The sequence below is a fragment of the Poromitra crassiceps genome (assembly GCF_964638095.1).
Source record: "Poromitra crassiceps genome assembly, chromosome: 11".
Taxonomy (NCBI): domain Eukaryota; kingdom Metazoa; phylum Chordata; class Actinopteri; order Beryciformes; family Melamphaidae; genus Poromitra; species Poromitra crassiceps.
In genome coordinates this window covers 18,262,389-18,282,488 of record NC_139643.1, presented here as the reverse complement: position 1 = coordinate 18,282,488, position 20,100 = coordinate 18,262,389, and the positions used below count along the sequence as shown (strand labels likewise).

Below are 20,100 nucleotides of genomic sequence, written 5' to 3'. Positions count from 1 at the left end.
CAATTGATATCACAGCATAGCAGCGCTTCCATAGGGAGTTCTATAGCCTCGAGGAGAATATCAGTAATGTTGGTATAGTTTCTGATATTCTCACTCGTAAGGCCCGACCAGTCTAGTTTGCCTGCCCACACTCTGTTGTTTTCAACGCTAAGTCTGGGTATGTTCTCAATATTTAGGCACATAGAGAACGGGATATGATCCGATGTAGCTAGATCATAACAGATTTCTATGTTACTCAGCGAGGCATGTGCATCCGCCGTCGAGATGCAATGATCAAGCCAAGATACAGTGTGCCACGCATCACTGACATACGTGTAGCTATTTGCGGGCAGTAGCATTTGACTAGAGATATTCAGGTTGTTATCCCTGCAGAATTGCAGAAGACGTCTAGCAAAGAGGGAACTAGCATCAGACACATCCGCATTAAAATCCCCCACTACATATACACAGGTTGAACCACAATCCTCAATGAAAGCATTAATACACGCCAGTCTATTACAAAAATCGTCCACATTGTCATATGACTCATAGGGTGTATAAATGTTAAGAATAATAAATGATCTATCCAGGCATTTCAGTTCGATGGCTATAGCCCAGTCCACATCGAGTTTAACTACTGAAACAACCGGGCCGAGTGTGCAGCTCCATAATATAGCTACACCTCCAGGTATTCTTCCTCTGACAATCTTATCACGGAGGTCGGTTGTAGACACTCCAGCTCCGTGGAAGTTAGGGTGGAGAGCATTTAGTCCATCAAGGTCCTGTTTAGCCAACCATGTCTCTTGAATACAGAGTATCTCGCACTGATCTAATAGTTTATCAATGACCAGTCGCCTCAATTTGTCCCCCGCACTGTGCCCAACGCGCAGGCCTCGCGCATTATAAGACACAATCCGTAACATACCTGTCCATTATCAGGATTCGAGCGCTGGGGTAGACACCCCCGGATTCCGACCCCCCTCATCCGGAGAGACTCTGGGTGTTCTTGGCTCGAAGTAGCGGCGAATGACCGTCCCAGCTGGCCACAGTCCAGGATCATACATTTCAGCCACTTCCTTACACTCCACAGTTACCTGGAAAGAGCTATATCTGGACTGGGTCGTCTCTATCTTTTGACAGGTGACTTCGCGGGCCAGTTTACTCGTCAGGTAATCCATAAGGGTGTCGGCTTCGAGGTCAGGGGCAAACTTGGAGGCGAAAATATTCACCATCTTGGTGTTTACCACCGCAATCGTGGAGCATTCCCCCGTGCCAACGACGACCACCTTCTTCCTCTCCCGTCTGGCAGGCGCCGTCTTGGGCCGGGGCTCCGGTTGTGAGGCTCCTTCTCGTACTGGAGTTTTCCTCAGTTTCTGTCGAGGCAGACCTCTCCTCACCACCTCGGTCCACTGCGAGGATGAAGGACGGGGGACGTCGGTAGGCTCTTCCCCTCGCAGGTCGATGTCCTCGGCTGTTTTGACGGTCGCATTATCGTCCTGGACAGACACAACCGCACCTCGCCCTGGGTCCCGTATCTGTACGAGGCTGCCCTGTGTTTCGACTGCCGACATCCGGGTAGTCAGGGCCGTTGTAACACTCTGCAACATTTCACAGGTGCTAGTCTGTGCTTCGATAGCACTTTTCATTCCACTCAAGTCCATGCTCAGCTGTTGCATCCTCCATAGCAGAGAGGAGGCATCGACATGGTCGTATCCGATAGGAGGGAGAGCGTCTAGATGGTGCGAGACGAAGTGTGGAATATTCTCCCCCCATTCGTTCATTATCCTCATGCAAGCTTTGACGTTGTTTGTGTCCTTATGCACTCCTTTGTGGGAGACATTACGGTGCCCGGTGGAGGGGCACAGATCACACAGGAGCTTCTTGGATGAGTCGATCCACTCCGAGCTGAAGCTGCTGGTTGCCAGCGGGACAATGTCGTCATGTGGAAGAGTTCTCATCTTTATGAAGAGGAAGTTTAGTAGTTCATCCTCGACAATGACTTTCCCGTTGTTTGTATGGTAGACTTCAGGTTTTGGGCGACGGGGGACAGCAGCAGTACGGCTGCCTGCTGCCGCCGTCGCCATCATGTCTTTTCTTCCTGCAAATGTTTTAGTACGGCGACGCTAGGATGCTAACTAGCGCCGCCAAAACCAAAAATGCTTTTCCCTCCTGGTCAGGCTTTTGGTTACTCCTGGTCGTAGCAGGGCAGGCAGGCCATCAAGGAAGACACTCGGCGAAAAACAACAACAACAGAGAATTCCGCTCAAAATAGTAGAGAGTTCGGCTCTAAACACACTAGCAGTTAGCCTAGCCGGCTACACGCTAGCAGTTAGCTTGGTCATGGCTGATACTAGCCGATTTGACTCGCAAGGCTGGCGATGCGGGTTAAGAACGTTATTATTTAAAAAATAATTTAAAGATAGAACACAGAGGGTTCCGCTCTTATACCAAAGAGAGTTCGGCTCTTCCACTTGGCACTATTACACGTTTTCACCTATAAACAAAAACACAAGGCGAGAGACGAGGCGATGTGCATCTCCACCGCAGTAAACACACACTCTCTGATCATTTGGTTTTATGATAGATTGCTAAGATTGACATTGTATTGTCCAATGCTGAATACGTCTGAAAATCTTGTTGAATCCGCTCCATTGTCAGTAGGAAATGAAGACCTGACAGGCTAATAGATAGATTTACAGACAGTAGCACCTATATTTTCCCCTTTCTCTTTTCCTATGTTTTATATTATCAAGCAGTAAGTTAGCTCACAAGCCACACAGTCGTTGCATTGCATTGAGCACCTCAACGAGTTTAGAGAGGGCAGCGTGGTACACAGAGGCTCACGGAGGCTCAGAAGCAAACACTGGGATAATGTAACCTCATCGGCTGCACTCGCACCGGCTACAGACAGCATGGATATGCAAGTAAGTCAATTAAGTTTGAGTTATCCAGGTCTTCTACTAAATTCGGCGTCCACCAAGCAGTGCTACTTTTTCGTATTATATTGTTTTATGCTGAATAGCCTGCCATTTCCTAATAAAATGGCGATCTTAAACTCGCACATTTTTTTACTGAATTTGGCAGCGCGCAACTCGCCCCTTCCATGCAATGGAATGAAACGAAACTTGTAGCCTATGTTGGAAGTAGTGAAGTGTTTTTGATTGATTTGTTCATTCATCAAACCTTTTACTGACAGACTAACTGTAGCCTAAATATCTTACTTTATTTTTAGGTGCATTACATTGCTCAGCCAGAAATTATTCCCACTTCAACTCTCTTTCTCCTGGGTGCGCCTAACGTTAAAATGCACCAGATGACAATCCATCTTATTTGTCCTCAATCTGCATTGAAAATGTGTGAAAATTCACCTTCTTGCAACAGTTGTAGCCTAAGCTAGTAATATAATAATAATAATAATAAGCTTTATTTGTATAGCACCTTTCATACATGAAATGCAGCTCAAAGTGCTGGACATGCAAGAAAAAAAGACATTTAAAACAGGAGTAATCAGACCATAGCAAAAGAGAATACATTAAAACAAATTTGTAGACATGGAAATAAGTAAACGCAATAGGAATGATAGTATAATTAAAATAAAAATAAAAAAAATTTAAAGATAATAAAAGGAATAAAAGATAATAAAAATAAGAGAAATAAAAATAAGAATAAAAATAAAATAGACAATTTATAGACATGAAAATAAGTTAACACAATAAAAAATAAGGTAAAAATAATAAAAGGATAAAAAATAAAAATAAAATCTAAAATAGAACAAAAAGAAACTAAGAACTTGCATGGGGATAAAACACTAAATAAAAGTAAAATAAAATAAGCGGGTTAGTTAAAGGCCTTCAAATAAAGGTAGGTTTTTAGCTCCTTTTTAAAAATGTTCACAGAGCTTGCCTGTTTAATGTAGTCAGGCAAGGTGTTCCACAGTTTTGGTGCGTAGTACATAAAAGCAGTTTCCCCGCTATGTTTGTGGAGTACTTTTGGAACAGCTAAAAGACCGGAATTTGAGGACCTAAGGGCTCTTTGCGGTTGGTAAGGTGTAAAGAAATCTAAAATGTATGAAGGTGCTATGCCATTAAGTGCTTTATAAGTAATTAAAAGGACCTTAAAATCAATTCTGAAAGGAACGGGGAGCCAGTGTAGTTCTGCTAAAACAGGAGTGATGTGCTCTCTCTTCTTGGTCTTAGTTAAAAGTCTAGCAGCAGAGTTCTGTATGAGTTCAAGTTTCTTTATAGACTTTTTTGGTAGACCAGTAAACAGTGCATTACAGTAGTCTAACCTACTAGTAATAAAAGCATGAATTAGTTTCTCCTCATCCTGTTTTAGTAGAAATGGTCGTACTTTGGCAACATTTCTAAGGTCCTCTCCAGCGGAGACTCCTTTTTGAGGGTGACATCATTGACCATATATGGACGAGCACATGGCTATTGTTGTGTTTACGGGTTTACGGGTCCTTTGGGGGATCTACAATAGGTGACTAAGAATGTGCCTGATGAAAAATGTAGCTTAAAATACGTTCATAGACTAGAGAACGTAATTAACTCATTGAGTGCCAGCCACTTTTGGAGAACGGACGCTCCCAGTGCCAGAGTTTCAGAGCATTTTCAGTGATTTCTCGAGGCCCACAGAATATTGTGTGATATTACTATGTAAACACCGAACACGCAAAAAGAACAAGGAGACTCTATTGTATCATCAGCAAAAAAAAGTTTATTGATACCATTTTCCGTTCTTTAGTTATCAGCCGGAGAAGATAGCTTGATTTAACCAAAAAGAGCAGTTTTTTTCTAGAAGCTGAGATAATGACCCTTTTGTGAAATTAAACATTTCAAACACATCACTGACTCTGAAGCTAATTTTCTGATGTAGTCACACCTCAAAAATAATTTCCTTCAATAAAACAGTGAAGGCCAGGGAATTTTGTTTGGCAGAATAATATTTTTAGCTGCAAACAGCAGCGCTGGCCCCTGCGTGCGCTGCTGGTTGCAGCTTCTTGCTGGTCTTGATTTGCTGCTGGTGGGCATCGGATATTCTGGCTTGCGTTTGTCAATCCTGTCCTGCTGTCTGGGTCTGTCTGGGTGTTGTGTGCTGCTCTGCGTGCCCCCCCCCCCCCCTCCCACCCCTCAACTGCACACTCCTCCTCCGTATGGGAGTGTCTCTGTTGGCTCTCTGCTGAGTTTGCTGTGCACAGTGAAGGGTGCGCGACATCCAGCTTTTTTACAGCGTTCCGCGTGTTTGTCACCGGCTCCTATGCTTCCAGTTGAGAATAATAACAACTCCACGGCTGATCATGTGGATGGGCTGTCGCAGCGGACATGAAGGAGCTCAATTGTGGGAGCAGATTGGCTGCTGCAGGCACATCTAACGTTAAAACGCTTCATGCATATCGATGCATACGGATGCGATGCGATTTCCGTTTCCCCAACGACTTATTCTCTGTTTTTCTCTGCCTTTCTGTTAACCTGGAGAGCACTGTCGCCACCTAAGGGTTCTGTAAAATAGGTTAGACACATTCAATAGCTCCGATATTGTAAGAGGCGATGTAAGAGGCTTAGATCGACATCCCCCCGTCAAAAAACGCAATTGACGAACATGTCCGTTAGGGGTGTCAAAAATAATCGATTATAAGATGCATCGCGATGCGGACGTGCACGATTCTGCATCGATTAACAAATATCAAAAATCGATTATTAAAAAAGAAAAAAGAAAAAAGATTTTTTTTTTTTTTTTTATCAAATAAAATAGAATGTAAGTACATGCAGTTGTTTATTTTAATTATGGATCATAATACAATGCAATTCCAAATGCACTTTTATTTTAAAAGTAGCCACACAGTGAGAAAAAAGAAAGTGAGAAAAAATAAATCATGTATTGCGGAAAAAGTGATGCATCGATTTAAGATGCATCGCGATGCATCGTGATGCATCGTTTAATCGAATCGAATCGAATCGTTGACAGATGAATCGTAATCGAATCGAATCGTGAGGCCAGTGAAGATTCACAGCCCTAATGTCCGTCCTTGGCACTCTACGTTACTATTTGAAATGACGAACATGTTCGTCCATGGCACTCAATGAGTTAATATTATTTTTCCTCATTAACACATTGAGTGCCAGCGACGCCATATGGCGTCATTAGAAATTTACCGTAGGCTGCCAGCGACGCCAAATGGCGTCAGTAACTCCAAATTGTTTTTTTGACGGGGGGGGTGTCGATCTAAGCTTCTTACATCGCCTCTTACAATATTGTAGCTATTGGAGGTCTATAACCTATTTTACAAACCCATTAGGTGGCGACAGCACTCTCCTGATAAGAGAAAGTGGAGCCAAACACACAGAAGAAGTCGCTGGGGAAAAAGGAAATCGCATCGCATCCGTCCGTATGCATCGACATGCATGAAGCCAAACGCCAGCTGTGCCCGCAGCAGCTGCATCCGCTGTCACAACTGAGCACCTGCGTGTCCGCTGCGACAGCACATCCGCATAATCAGCCTTATTATTCTCAACTGGAAGCATGGGAGCCCGTGACAAACACACGCAGAACCAAAAAGCTGGATGTCGCGCACACACGCACACACCCTTCACTGTGTGTGCACAGCAAACTCAGCAGAGAGCCACCAGACACATAAGACACACCCAGGAGGAGGCGTGTGCAGTTGAGGGGGGGGGCACGCAGAGCACGCAGAGCAGCATACACTTCACCCAGACAGACCCAGACATCAGAAAATTTGCTTCAGAGTCAGTGATGTGCTAGAAATGTTTAATTTCACAAAAGGCTCATTATCTCAGCTCGTAGAAAAAAAGGGCTGTTTTTGGTTCAATCAAGCTATCTTCTCCGGCTCATAACTAAAGAACGGAAAATGGGATCAATAAACTTTTTTTTGCAGGTGATAGAAGAGAGTCTCATCGTTATTTGTGCGTGTTCAGTGTTTACATAGTAATTATTAAAGAAATTATATGACTGTTTTAAAATGCATTGCGGCCTATGTGGCACAGCAAGCAACCTTTTGCCCAAGGGCCGTGGCACTCAAAGTGTTAATGATGCATCGTTTCAACCGCCCGCAACCCATCCGCTATTAATCAGAATGTTTATTTTTATGATTTAGCCCGCCTGCGTGGCGGGATATCTGCGGACAGCGCGGTTATAACTGCGGCCCGCGCATCACTAATATATATATATTAGGGCTGTCACTTTTTCCCAAAATAAAGTTCGAACGAACTTTAATTGCCCGAAATTCGTTCGAATATATTCGAAGTTTTTTGGTTAATTAAAAAAAAAAAAAAAAAATCAGTCCAGGCTACCGGGCATCAGCCCGACGTGTTAGCTTGGACGCTCACAGTCACAACACTGCCTCACAAACTTGGCTGCATCCAACTTGGACGCTCACAGTCACAACACTGCCTCACAAACTTGGCTGCATCCAACTCGACACAACTTTTCAGACCCTGGAGACAATCTTTCTCAGAAGAGACTAACGCGACAAATCTGGAGACTTTTTCTGACATGGGATTAACATTACCAGCAAGCAGCAGTTGGTTAATTTTGGTTCATAAAAAAAAAAAAAAAAAAAAAATCGAACAGTCAATTTACATATCGAACACGAACCCCTCCCCCACATTCGAAGTTGCATTCGAATTTCGAATGAAAAGTGACAGCCCTAATATATATATCCGAATGCAGACCTCCACCAAGGCCCGAGTTCAATGGGTTCTTCCTTGGCCCATGCTACGCCTTTCCTTTAACACGTTGAGTGCCATGGACGAGATATCTCGGCTTACATGATCCAACCGTTAAGTGCCAAGGACGAGATATCTCGGCTTACATAAACTTTTTTTTTTTTGACGGTGGGACATCGATCAACCCCTTTTACGTCTCCTATAGCAGAATTGGAGGAAGAGAATGTGTATAATCTATTTTACCGACCAGCCAGGTGGCGACGGTGCCCTCCCGACAGAGAGAAAGTCAACCAAAAGCAGCCGCCTCCCGCGGCTGCTTCCTCCATTCTCGAGGAAATGGCTTGCCGATTTTACAGTCATCAGTCACCAGACTCGCCGCTCTCGGGCCGCGCCAGCAGCAGCACACGGGGGATTGCAAATTTGCATAATATATTATGGGTAAAACACACTTTGAAACGCCCGCAGAAAGGCCAGAATCGCACGCATTCCGAAAACCCAGAAACGAACGAGCCTCATTCTCATACTGTAGGCGGGGAGGGAGGCTGCTCAAACTCGCTGCCAGGGAGGGAGGCTGCAGCAGAGCACTCGCTTGTGACAAACGCAGGCTGAAAGCCACTAGACACGCCCACGGAGGGAGGAGTTGAAGGAGAGGGCGTTCGGAACTATATTGTTTGGATGTCTGATCTCTCACTGATGCCAAAAATAAATGGTTAAAGTGACTGTTCTGCCTGTTTGATTGAATTTCACAAAACTGCGATTATCTCAGCTTTCACTCTCAGACAGCTGAAACCATGCTGTACTCAACGGCTAATATCTACATAACTACTAACTCTACAAACTAACTCTTTTAGACAGAGAAAGCACACATTCTATTAGTACTTTTGTGAACTTCGTGTTCACAAACTCCAAGCAGAAAAGAATCCTCGGCTCTTGTAAAATGAGCCAGAATCCTCAAAAAACGGCCTGGCAGAAGCTACCTACAGCAAAAAAAAAACGGCTGGCAGTCAATGTGTTAAGTTTCATGAAAATCGGCCGAGTAGTTTTGATGTAATCCTGCTGACAAACAGGTATTTGAAAGATGCCCAACACTTGGTAAGCGTTTGGGTTTAGAGATGTGTTCCAGCCGGGATTCGAACTTGTCACCTTCACATCCATAGTCCCCCATGTCATACTTAGTGAAATGTCATATATATTATATATATAATTTGTCATAAGAGGCTCAAAAGTGCAACCTATTACTTCTGATGGGCAGCAGAGTCAATAGTAACTGTCAATTCACTTCATTTGAACCCAATTTTCTCTCTTTTTCTCCTTTCCCCCTTCTTCCCCCCTCCATCCAGACTATTGTTCCCCAGCTTTAGCGGAGGAGGTAGAGCTGTCGCCTGGGAATTGGAAGGTTTCTGGTTCGAGGCTGGCTCCTCCCGGCAGTGTGCCGAAGTGTCCTTGAGCAAGACACTGAACCAACTGCTCCCGACGAGCAGTTAGCACCCTGCATGGCTGCAGACACCGTCGGTGTGTGAATGGGTGAAAGTGAGGTATTCATGTAAAAGCGCTTTGGGTAGTCAATAGACTATATAATGCGCCCTATAAATACAGTCCATTTACCATTTTACCAAAAAGAATAGGGTTCCAGCTGCGCCCCTTCTGGGGTAAACCCCTAATTATCAAACGAAATACAAATTTCAAAGACGCCATAGCTGTCCATTTTTACTTTCACTTACTGTGAGGAGGCAGGAAACTCTTAACTTACCGCTGTTTACAGTCAGCATTGTCCACGTGAGCGAGGTTTTTTTCCGGATGATGGCGAAGGCTATGCGAAGGCATAACCCACCCCTCTCTGCCTCTGATTGGCCTAGCGTCAAACTTCCATCCAAACACATTCGCTTGGCTATCCTGCATTACATCTCCTTCTACAGTCTGTGGTCAGACCGTCAGACTCAGTGGGTCAGACTCAGACAGACAGCAGTTACGCTTGCTAGCCTGCATGAAAGACGCCAGTGTGTTTATGTTTTTAATAGTCATCTATGTTTATAACGCTGCCGCTGCTCTTGGCAGTGCACGTACTGTATGTAGCCTATAGACAGAGAATGGATCAAGGGTGATATAAAGGGTAATTTACAGTGAACTAATTCAGCTCATTGTAACACAAGAATGACATGTATTTGAATTAAAATATTAATAGTCATTGCATGTGATAACTCCCCTTACTGGAATTTGTTTACCTGTTCTGGGGTGTCTAAAATCCCTGGTTTTCACAGTGTTGTGGCACTGGGCTCAGTTACCACAGGGGTAGTTTCCCTGCTTAAGAGGAGCCTGGAGAGTCTGTTTAGGATTAGGCAATATGTTCGCTCTAACCAATTTATTCCTCAGGTTAGGTCCTCTTTTATACACAAAAAGAGGTGGATCTTTAAAATGTTGGGTGAGGACTGGATCAGTAGTCAAAATGTGCCAATATTTCACAATGGTGTTCTTAATAATGTGAGCATGAGGAGTATAAGTGGTAATACAAGACACAGAGTAATGTCTTTCTTTTTTGACAATTTTCTTCAATAGGTCACATCTAGACAGAAAGAGCCGTATGATATGCCGGGGTCATCCCTATGTTCCCCGGGTCCTATGTTCCCCGGGTCCTATGTTCCCCGTTTTTGTGGGACCGGGGAACATAGAACCCTTTCTATGAAAAAGGGTCCTATGTTCCCCGCTTTTCCCAAATAGGGTCCTATGTTCCCCCGCTAGAGGAAATTGTACATGAGTGGCCTTAACAAAGCCTCACAGGTGGGCACACGAACAGAGGTAAACAGCTGACTAGCACTATGCCACCTGAGCCATTTTCCCACATGCGTACCGGTAAAATTACCTGTAAGTCAATATCGGACATTTCCCTTCACACCTCTCCTCTCGCATATGAGAATCTAGCAGCCAAATTGCCTGTATGTTGGGGGGCGGGGCGGCACTGCAGAGCGAGTGGGGAGTGACGTGTCGGCAAAACTCCGAATGGTGAAATAAGTTTGCTTGTTTATCCGTTCACCTGCGTCGCGTTGAAGCACTTTTTACAGACTGGCTTCGTTTGATGTGTCCGGGCTTGCCTTCGCTGTCGGCAACGTAAGCAAAATACTTCCACATTTCGCTTCGTGCATTTGCTTCTCTGTGTGCCTGTCGGGCTGTGACTGAAGGAGGAGGAGGACTGTGGCCAGACAGCGAGCAGGCAGCAGAGAGGAGAGGGGAAAATCAGCACACCCACACATGAAGCTGACATAGGCTACTGCTCTTATTATCACAAGATAATTTCGCCAGTTTGCTTTAATGTGCGCGAATGATTAGATTATGCCCGCTGGAACATTAAGCAACGTGTGTACACCTCGCCCATGCCATGAGAGTGTCGCGGGAAATGACTGGACCCGTTCTACACTTGAGTCCGCTATCGTGCATACCGCTCTTCTGACTGGCTCGAAACTGGTGAAATCTCCGCGATGACGGGGTCGCGCTTATACCTGCACGACGACTTTCACACATGCAGGCATTAGACCACGTTCCGGTCATTTAGCGGTACAAAGCGCATGTGGGAAAACGGCTTTGGGAACACGGAGAAGTAACCTCGGCATTGTTGTATGCCACTTTAAGCCTTTGCATGCTTTTCACTCTGGAATGGGACCATAGATGAGCCGTATACAAGGGGGTGACATATGCTCTGAACAGTGCACATTTTACATTTACACAACACATAGAACATTTCCTTAAAAGCATATATGAGCATATATTTTACGACACTGTCATTGGATGTGACTGTCATCCCTGAGATCCTCTGAGAGGATATGTAGAGATGCTGCGATCCGATCATGTGATCGGATATCGGCGCGATATCAGCCAAAAAACATGGATCGGATCGGATCGGATTCCAGCGAAAATGACCGATCCAAGGCTCCGATATAAGCACTCCATTCCATGACTCCGCTCCAGGATTTCTATCCAGCATGCAGCAGCAGCAGCAGCAGCAGCAGCAGCAGCACACAGAGCCTATAGCCAGGGCCAAAACGTCAGACACACCCGTCCTTAACCTATGTGCGATTCGAAATCACGCGTCCGCACCATAGACTGGCAAAACATGGCTGCCCCCAGTGTGGCTGACAGAAACAACCACTATTGCAATTTGCAAGACATGTCCCGCAAGGTTTCTGAGATTAGGGGAAAGTCTGAGCTGGCGTTACGCTAAACCAAACGTGGGGATGAGGCAGCGGATTTGTTTTGGCGTTAACGTTAGTTGTTGTGATGATGGCTAACGGGGCTAACGTTAGCTAGCTGGTTAGGCTATCTAGTTGCAGGGAAGCGCTCCACAAGCTTGTTGTGACCAAAACCCCCGCATTTAAAGCATTTCATACTCCCAGAGCTGGCGTAAACCATAGAGAACCTCATGCATTAGCCTACTCAAAATGTAACGTCCAGGGTTTGTGTCTCCAAAATCAACTAACGTTAACGTTACATGCAAGCTAACGTAGCTAGCTGCGGAGCACTCATGATCTATAAGGAAAACGAATGCGCACATAGCCTACATAATTGTCAACATCACATACATGTATTTTCTTTAATCTAGACTACAGGCATCATTTTTCAGTCAAAAGTGAAACGACACAGATGGCGTATAGTGAGGCTTTCCATGCCTCACTATAGAACTGGCCCCATGCAAAATTCAGACCGCTTATATGTTGCCTTCATGCCAATAAGAGTCTAAATGTATTTTTTTATGTTTCATCTGCAGACTAAGCAGCTAGGCTTTCGGTTCTATAAAAGCCATTATTTTTTGTAATGACTATTGAGTGATACACTTTACTAAAAAAAATATTATATCACAATAGTGATGTCAGATTTGCTTAGGTCAGAGCTATGGAATATTAAATCCATCTTTGCTCACAACATTTGCCCTTTCTTTCTTCTTCTTTTTTACCCCAGGTGTGCATAAAATACAGGTTAAGAACTTATGATAAAGTCATGGAAATCCATTGGTCAAAATGTGTATGAACCCTGAAGGGTTAAATTGAGCATTTATGAGAGATTTCAAAAATATCGAGATATATATCGTGTATCGCGATATAGCCGAAAAACATTGCAATATTCTTTAGAGGCCATATCGCCCAGCCCTAATTTGATTGTTATGTTTTAGTTTTACATCAAATGAATTAGATGAACTAAATTGTTTACATACTATATTACCAAAGCAGACACATACATACCTAACCCTAAAAATGTTTGTTGCCTGCTAGCTATCAGACAGCATAGAGAGACTTAAATATGTGCTGTATCGGTATCGGATCGAAATCGGTATCGAATCGGGTATCGAAATTTGATCGGAATCGGATCGGTTTTGAGCTAAAATATCGAAATCGGATCGGAATTGAAAAATCTTGATCGCAGCATCTCTAAGGATATGTCCAAGATATTTTAACTCCCTAGACACACCCAAAGCAGCATCTGAATATAACTACAGTTCTATTCAATTTGGGACAAAAACAGACTATATAGGCTACTCATACTGAGAAAATAAAGTATCCTATCAACAGTCTGAAAGTTGAAGACGAAATAGTATAGAACCAAATGCACGCCCACTTCCAGTTAGGCATACGCACCGATAGGCTACATTTCTTCGGCCATTTATTTTCCCATAGACATTTCGTAAAAATGCCTATAAAAATAGTTTTACTTAGTCAACCCAAACAATTCAGCTATATTTACAAACAGGAGAGTCCATAGAACATTTCACTCTCAGACCAAAACGTAAATAAACCGCGGATAAAAAAAAAACCTGACAGGCCTAAAACAACAAAGCCCCCCTCACGGTACGTGCACATCTACAATGGCAAATTCGCTTTTCCGCTGTGTCGCAGCGTTTTGTGGGCGTGGAAACCAGCTTCCAGCTTGGAGCTGTAGCCTGTAGAAACGTTCTCAGGTCGAGCTACACAGGAGGGTGGGGGGAGGAAATGTGTAGGAAGAGCTGTCATTGGGTAGCTTCAACGAAAGGTCCCGCCCTAGTCCCGCCCCGCGAGCGTGAAGCTGCTCGGAGACAAGCCGCCTCTAGTCTGCGACAGTGAAACGCTGTGGGCGGTTCCAGCGGCAGGGGGCGCGAGGCAAATTGACCAATCAGACACGGAAATAGAGCAAGACAGCCTATCAAGATGCAGCGTCAAAGCGGCTTTTTCAGCAGGCAAGCCGCCGAGCGCTTCATGATGTGCACGTACCGTGACGGTACGTGCACATCATGAAGCGCCCACAGCGTTTCACGGTACGTGCACATCTACAATGGCAAATTCGCTTTTCCGCTGTGTCGCAGCGTTTTGTGGGCGTGCAAACCAGCTTCCAGCTTGGAGCTGTAGCCTGTAGAAACGTTGTACACAGGAGGGTGCGGGGAGGAAATGTGTAAGAAGAGCTGTCATTGGGTAGCTTCAACGAAAGGTCCCGCCCTAGTCCCGCCCCGCGAGCGTGAAGCCGCTCGGAGACAAGCCGCCTCTAGTCTGCGACAGTGAAACGCTGAAACGCTGGGGGCGGTTCCAGCGCGATGTTGAAATGGACCAATCAGAATCGAGAATACAGCAAGACAGCCTATCAAGATGCAGCGTCAAAGCGGCTTTTTCAGCAGGCAAGCCGCCGTGCCATTGTAGATGTGCACGTACCGTCACAGTCGCAGACGAGAGGCGGCTTGTCTCCGAGCGGCTTCACGCTCGCGGGGCGGGACTAGGGCGGGACCTTTCGTTGAAGCTACCCAATGACAGCTCTTCCTACACATTTCCTCCCCCCACCCTCCTGTGTACAACGTTTCTACAGGCTACAGCTCCAAGCTGGAAGCTGGTTTGCACGCCCACAAAACGCTGCGACACAGCGAAAAAGCGAATTTGCCATTGTAGATGTGCACGTACCGTCAGACAGGGGGCTACTGACTGCCTTTCCGAAGCCCTGCCACTCCGAACGTTAACTTCCATTATTCGGACTGGCGGTCGTTCACCTTAGAAGCCGCAATGCCGACCTTAGGTTTAGGCGTGGGGGTGGGAGAGGTTAGGGTCTGGGGGAGGTTAGGTTTAGGCATGGGGGGAGGTTAGGTTTGGCGTGAAAAACGGGGAATATAGAACCCGGGGAACATAGACATGATCCCTTTCTGAGTGCCGATATTTCGGAGTGGCAGAACGTCGGAGTGGCAGCACGTCGGAGTGGCAGCATGTAACCCTTTCCTCCACACCTCCACCTGGCCAAAGTTTCCATTATAACGTTAAAGTTACTCCAAAACTCCATTTCACTGGCACATTAATACAAGGAAACAAACGAATAAACTGCTGCGCCACGTTTTCCACTTCCTCTTTTATAAATGTCTGACTAAACACTGTTAACTCACCTCCTCCCGCCGGGTCGGAACCGAGCCACAGCTGCATCAGACACAGACAGAACCAGGCCCGGGGTGTCCGCGGGTCCATGGCCACATAGCGCTGTGATGTTGGTTTACAAGTCACAAGATGGTCCGTTCAAAACACGACACTTTAGCAGAGTCCAGTCAGGTCGTGTTGTTGCGTCTTCGCGTCCACGGTCCTACTTCCCTACTGACGGAACATCCAATAAAATAATTCAGGGCAGGTTGCTAGGCAGAATACATCGAAGTAGTTTGTCGTCCTCTAGAGAGAGCAGTAGCTGGGACTGCCTGGGAGTAACATCACATTGGCTACATTACATTATTGCATCAGATTACAGATTACATTACATAGGGTCATCCCTATGTTCCCCGGGTCCTCCTATGTTCCCCGTTTTTGTGGGACCGGGGAACATAGAAGCCGCAATGCCGACCTTAGGTTTAGGCGTGGGGGTGGGAGAGGTTAGGTTTTGGGTTAGGGTCTGGGGGAGGTTAGTGAAAAACGGGGAACATAGGTACGCTCCCCATTACATCAGGTTACATTACATTATTAAATTACACAGTGGTTCTCGAACCTTTTCACATCAAGGACCTCTGATTCTGAACTGACACAAATTAGACCACGGACCCCATTTGATATGATTTTGTCCCATGTCAGGGTCCCCCATCTGATAAGATTTTTGCTTTTATTACAGAAAGTTTATTACATAATAGTCATACAGTAGGCTAATAGGCTATAGCCTATTACTGTATGACTATTATGGGTCATACACTTTGCAAAGTTTGGTGGTTTTCTCTTATTTGCTTCACATGACTTTGGGGAGAGAAGGGTCCGGTGTCTTGTCCTTGCAATGTGCATGCAATAAATATTAACATTTGAAATATCAAAGTTATTGGAGTGCTGTCTTGGAGTAGGCCTAGTAATTCCTTTCTGTGACATTTTTTGATTTGTCCTTCTCAGTGAAAATATGGTGTAGCCTATGTTTCTCATAGGATGGTTGCGGAATTGAATGTTAGGCAATATCTGGAGGAGGAAATGTAAAAAAAAAAAGAAAAAAGGAAGTTTAACTTGGCTTGTGCAACCTATAATTTGTCAATTATAAACGTCAGGCAGCACTTTATCTTCTGTGGAGCAGTGCTGTAGACCTACTTGTCAAAAAAGGTGGATAAACTAATTTAGCTAACACTTTAATAATGGTGCACACATGTGCATGAATTGATGAACTCATGATGAATCCTGTATTAATTAATCAGTTCTGGTCACATGACCAACCTTTCTGCAAAGTTTAGTGCAAATCCGTTCACAACTTTTTGAGATATCCTGCAGACAAACAGACGGACAAACGGGTGAAAACATGACCTCCCACGGTGCCACTTTTTGACACAACAGCGTGCCTTCAGATATCATCATCATCATCATCATCATCATCATCATTATACAAATGGGAGCTATAGGGCTCTGTCTGTCTGTTTCTCTGTCCCACTGTGATGTCATAAATCCCACTGTGACATCATCAGTGATGTCATAAATCCCACTGTGACATCATCAGTGATCTCATAAATCCCACTGTGACATCATCAGTGATCTCATAAATCCCAGTGCTGTCATAAATCCCACTGTGACATCATCAGTGATGTCATAAATCCCACTGTGACATTTGTTTATTTGTTTATTTAAACGGATCCCCATTAGCTGATGCCGTAACGTCAGCTAGTCTTCCTGGGGTCCATTAAAAATACATTTAAAGGGGGACTAACCCCCCAGATATGTATCAGAACAGTGATTTGAAAATACCTATGGAAAAAACCAAGAAGTGACATATACTCTTGTCTATACTAGACTCTTTGGCTGTGTTCAAGTCAAGATTTTTTTTCGGAAATCGACGCTATTACAGTTTCCCTACTGCCTCAAAAATAATTTATTTGAGAGGGGCAATATATTTATAAATATCAACAACTAGCCAACGCTGGTGGCCTGTATGGAAACAGAAAATCTGAAAATGGTTGAAAGTTATATCAATTTGGTAATTCAGTGGCGAACTAGAAATTTTATTATTTTTCTGCATGTATCTCTATGGCAGCGTGTAAAACTACATTACGAGAGCAAAGTGACATGGGCTCGTTACAGCAGCACACCGCACAATAGGAGAAACCCCCCGCTCTGGGGTAACACAATGCGAGATTTCTCCACGTCATTCCCTCGTACAACTAGCGATAAACCGCGCAATGAAATCCGTTTTTAATTTGCGTTTTGGGGCTTTCCGTGATTCTTGTTAAAAGTTACTGCAGCGCAGGGCATTGTCAGACCTCCATGTGAAGAGCTCCGCCCGCGCGTCCCGGCTGCAAACACACCGCACGCGTCTCCTGCACGTAAGCTGCGCGGCGCGACCATTTGCAACCTTGTGCGCAGCCAGTTTTCATTAGGACACCATGTTAACAGATCTGTCAGTCCACACCGAATTGCGCGCAGCGCGCCGCTCAGCTCAGCTCAGCTCAGCGCCCGCTCAGGTCAGCCTGGAGTGCTATTTTCCTGCGCGGCCGTCTGCGCCCGTGAGCGACTCTGTCAAGCTGAACAGATCAGATAAGGGCAGACAGGAACTCCGAAACCGGACATTCGTCAAATAAAACCAATTTCAAAGTAAAATAATGTTTATTTACATTGTTGATTGCCACTTTGGAAGTGTGAAAAGAGAGAAAGAGCAGTGGGAGAGGGGGAGCGGCTTCTAGGGGCTCGTTGCCTGCGGAGCAACAAGTAGAGAGCTAGGACTCGCCTTCTCTCTACAACAGCACCAGCACGCACTGGGAAAACGGGAGGAGAACAGACAAATGATGCAATTGCATTTTATAACAAAGGTAGCCATTAACTGTTATCCCAAACATATTACTTTAGATATTTATGTCATCATTTACTTGGCCATGATAACGAAGACAGGAGATCTGGGGCAAAATATATAGCGGACGAGCAGAGCGCGCAAAGTGAGCTGCGCTCTCTGTGTGGACACTTTAAGCGACTTCTGCGCGGAGGTGCGCTGCGCGGCGCATGCGCGCAATTTTCGCGTCTGGTATGTCCCCAGCGAGCACACAGCAGCTCGTGCTCGCGCTCTAAAAGGCAGGGTGCCTACGAGCTGCTGCTGGCCGGCAGAAAGGGCTCCAGACTCGGTGTGATAATCCTCTAACAGCATTTGAGCTTATTCAGGTAAGATATTTATAATGTAATGACACATTCAGCGATAAACTGTCTACAATGAAGACATATGTCAAATATGACAACGTGGTGTTCAGTATTTTAAGAGCACAGGAGCTACTTGCTTGATCAAACGGTCAAACCCAATCCGCGCAGCAAAACACACACGAGTCAACGTGGAGGAGCACAGACACACCAGCTGCTGCTGCGCGCGCCCCCGGAGCTTGGCGCTAGTGCATGAGGTTACAGTACGACTCTCTCCCGCCCGCTCCCGCCTGCCTGGGCTGGAGACAGCTGCTTCCAACTCGGACTGATAGTATATACATCATCATTCGAGCTTATCCAGGTAAGATATTAATAAAGTAGTGACACATTCAGCGGGAAACTAACTATAATTAAGACATGTGCCAACTTTGACGACGTTTGGTTCAGTATTTTAAGAGCAAACTTCAATAGGAATAGGCTTGGAGTTCTGAGGAGCCGAAAGGGTACAGGGGGGGTAGGGGAGTAATTATCTTGAAATCCCATAGTCTTTGGGAACACTGTGACGTCAGTGTGTTCCTAATATCCCATTCATTTGAGAGAAGAAAAAAAAAGCAGTGTTCGACCTTTAGAGGGCGCTTATGCCAGATATGCTGCTGAAAAATGATACAAATGGTAAAATGGCAACAGTTTGGTGTCAAATGTGGAAATTCTGACCAGAATTCTTCACACATCACCCCCAAAGTCATATATATTGGTTAAAAGCTGAAAGAAAGTGTTTTGGGGGTTAGTTACACTTTAATACAATAATAAAACGTTATCAGTGTATTACAAAAAACTAATAAAAATTTGAAAAAAAATCATTTTTACAAAACTCTAGTATTGCATAAAAAAAAAAAAGCAACAATAAGAATACAACAGATTAAAATAGCACTATCAAGCTGTTATGTAAGAGTGTTAAGTTGAGTGTTGAGTGTTAAGTATATGAAGCCGAAGTTTCCTTTTAAAACAGGCTTTTTCTCTGGTGTTGCGAATCTCATTTGGAAGACTATTCCAAAGTACAATTGACCTATAAATGCAGCTCTCTTCATGGAATTGGACTGTGGTCGAGGTAAGCTTATCTGTCCATCACTCGCCCCCCTCATCATCAGTGATGTCGAAAATCTCTCATAAATCCCACTGTGACATCATCAGTGATATCATAAATCTTACATCATCAGTGATGCTGGTCTCATTAGCCACACAGCAGCCGAGCTGCGGGCAAGGCCGCGCAGTGGACGAGCTGCGAATGCGAGCTGCAGGGCCAGCTTGGCAAGCTGCAGGACGGGCGAGGCCGCGCAGCGGGCGAGCCTAGGAATCGAGTGCGCGTAACGCACGAGATCCCAAGTATATATATAGACTAGAACGACCGCACCGCGGATTTATGCCTCCGCCATTAGTTCATTCTTAAGTCCAAATCGCCATTTGAGGCAAATTGGAAGAAATTCCGTCAAGGCACTCCTGAGATGTTGCCTTAACTCATTCATGGCCAGTTTAGGACTGCCAATATTTAGCACAGGCCAAAGATTTTCATAATTGTTGGTCATCTTTCAAGACCCACAGTAAATTATCTATTAGCACCAGAGTGATTTGCAATACCTCAAAATGAAGATGTACGTCTCTGGGTTCACCAGGAAAAAAAAAGTGAGCTTTTAGCATGTTCTGTACTCTACTTATAGCCATTTATATACACCCTGTTTTCACCAAAAAGGTCTCTCTGAGAAAAGAAATTGCAGAAAATGGCATTTTTGTACAGCACACAATCTCAGGCAGAACTCGCTCTCAATTCTTTTATTTTGAACTGTATTGACATCAGACATGTAAATATTATTCGTTATGACACAAATGAC

At 44.8% G+C, this 20,100-nt stretch overlaps 1 protein-coding gene across 2 annotated transcripts in view; it reads right to left on the bottom strand.

Annotated features, from left to right (window-relative positions):
• Nucleotides 1–20,100, bottom strand: part of LOC310785525 (H-2 class I histocompatibility antigen, Q10 alpha chain-like) — an 87,815-nt gene that overhangs the window by 30,173 nt on the left and 37,542 nt on the right. Inside the window, exon 1 of one of the 2 annotated variants that reach the window (XM_083646645.1) lies at nucleotides 15,037–15,217. The exons of the other annotated variant lie outside the window; for it this stretch is intronic. Coding sequence (XP_083502771.1) covers nucleotides 15,037–15,115 — 79 coding nt within the window. The 5' untranslated portion in view covers nucleotides 15,116–15,217. Of the gene's footprint in view, nucleotides 1–15,036; nucleotides 15,218–20,100 lie in introns of those variants that run through there. 2 annotated transcript variants of the gene reach the window in all.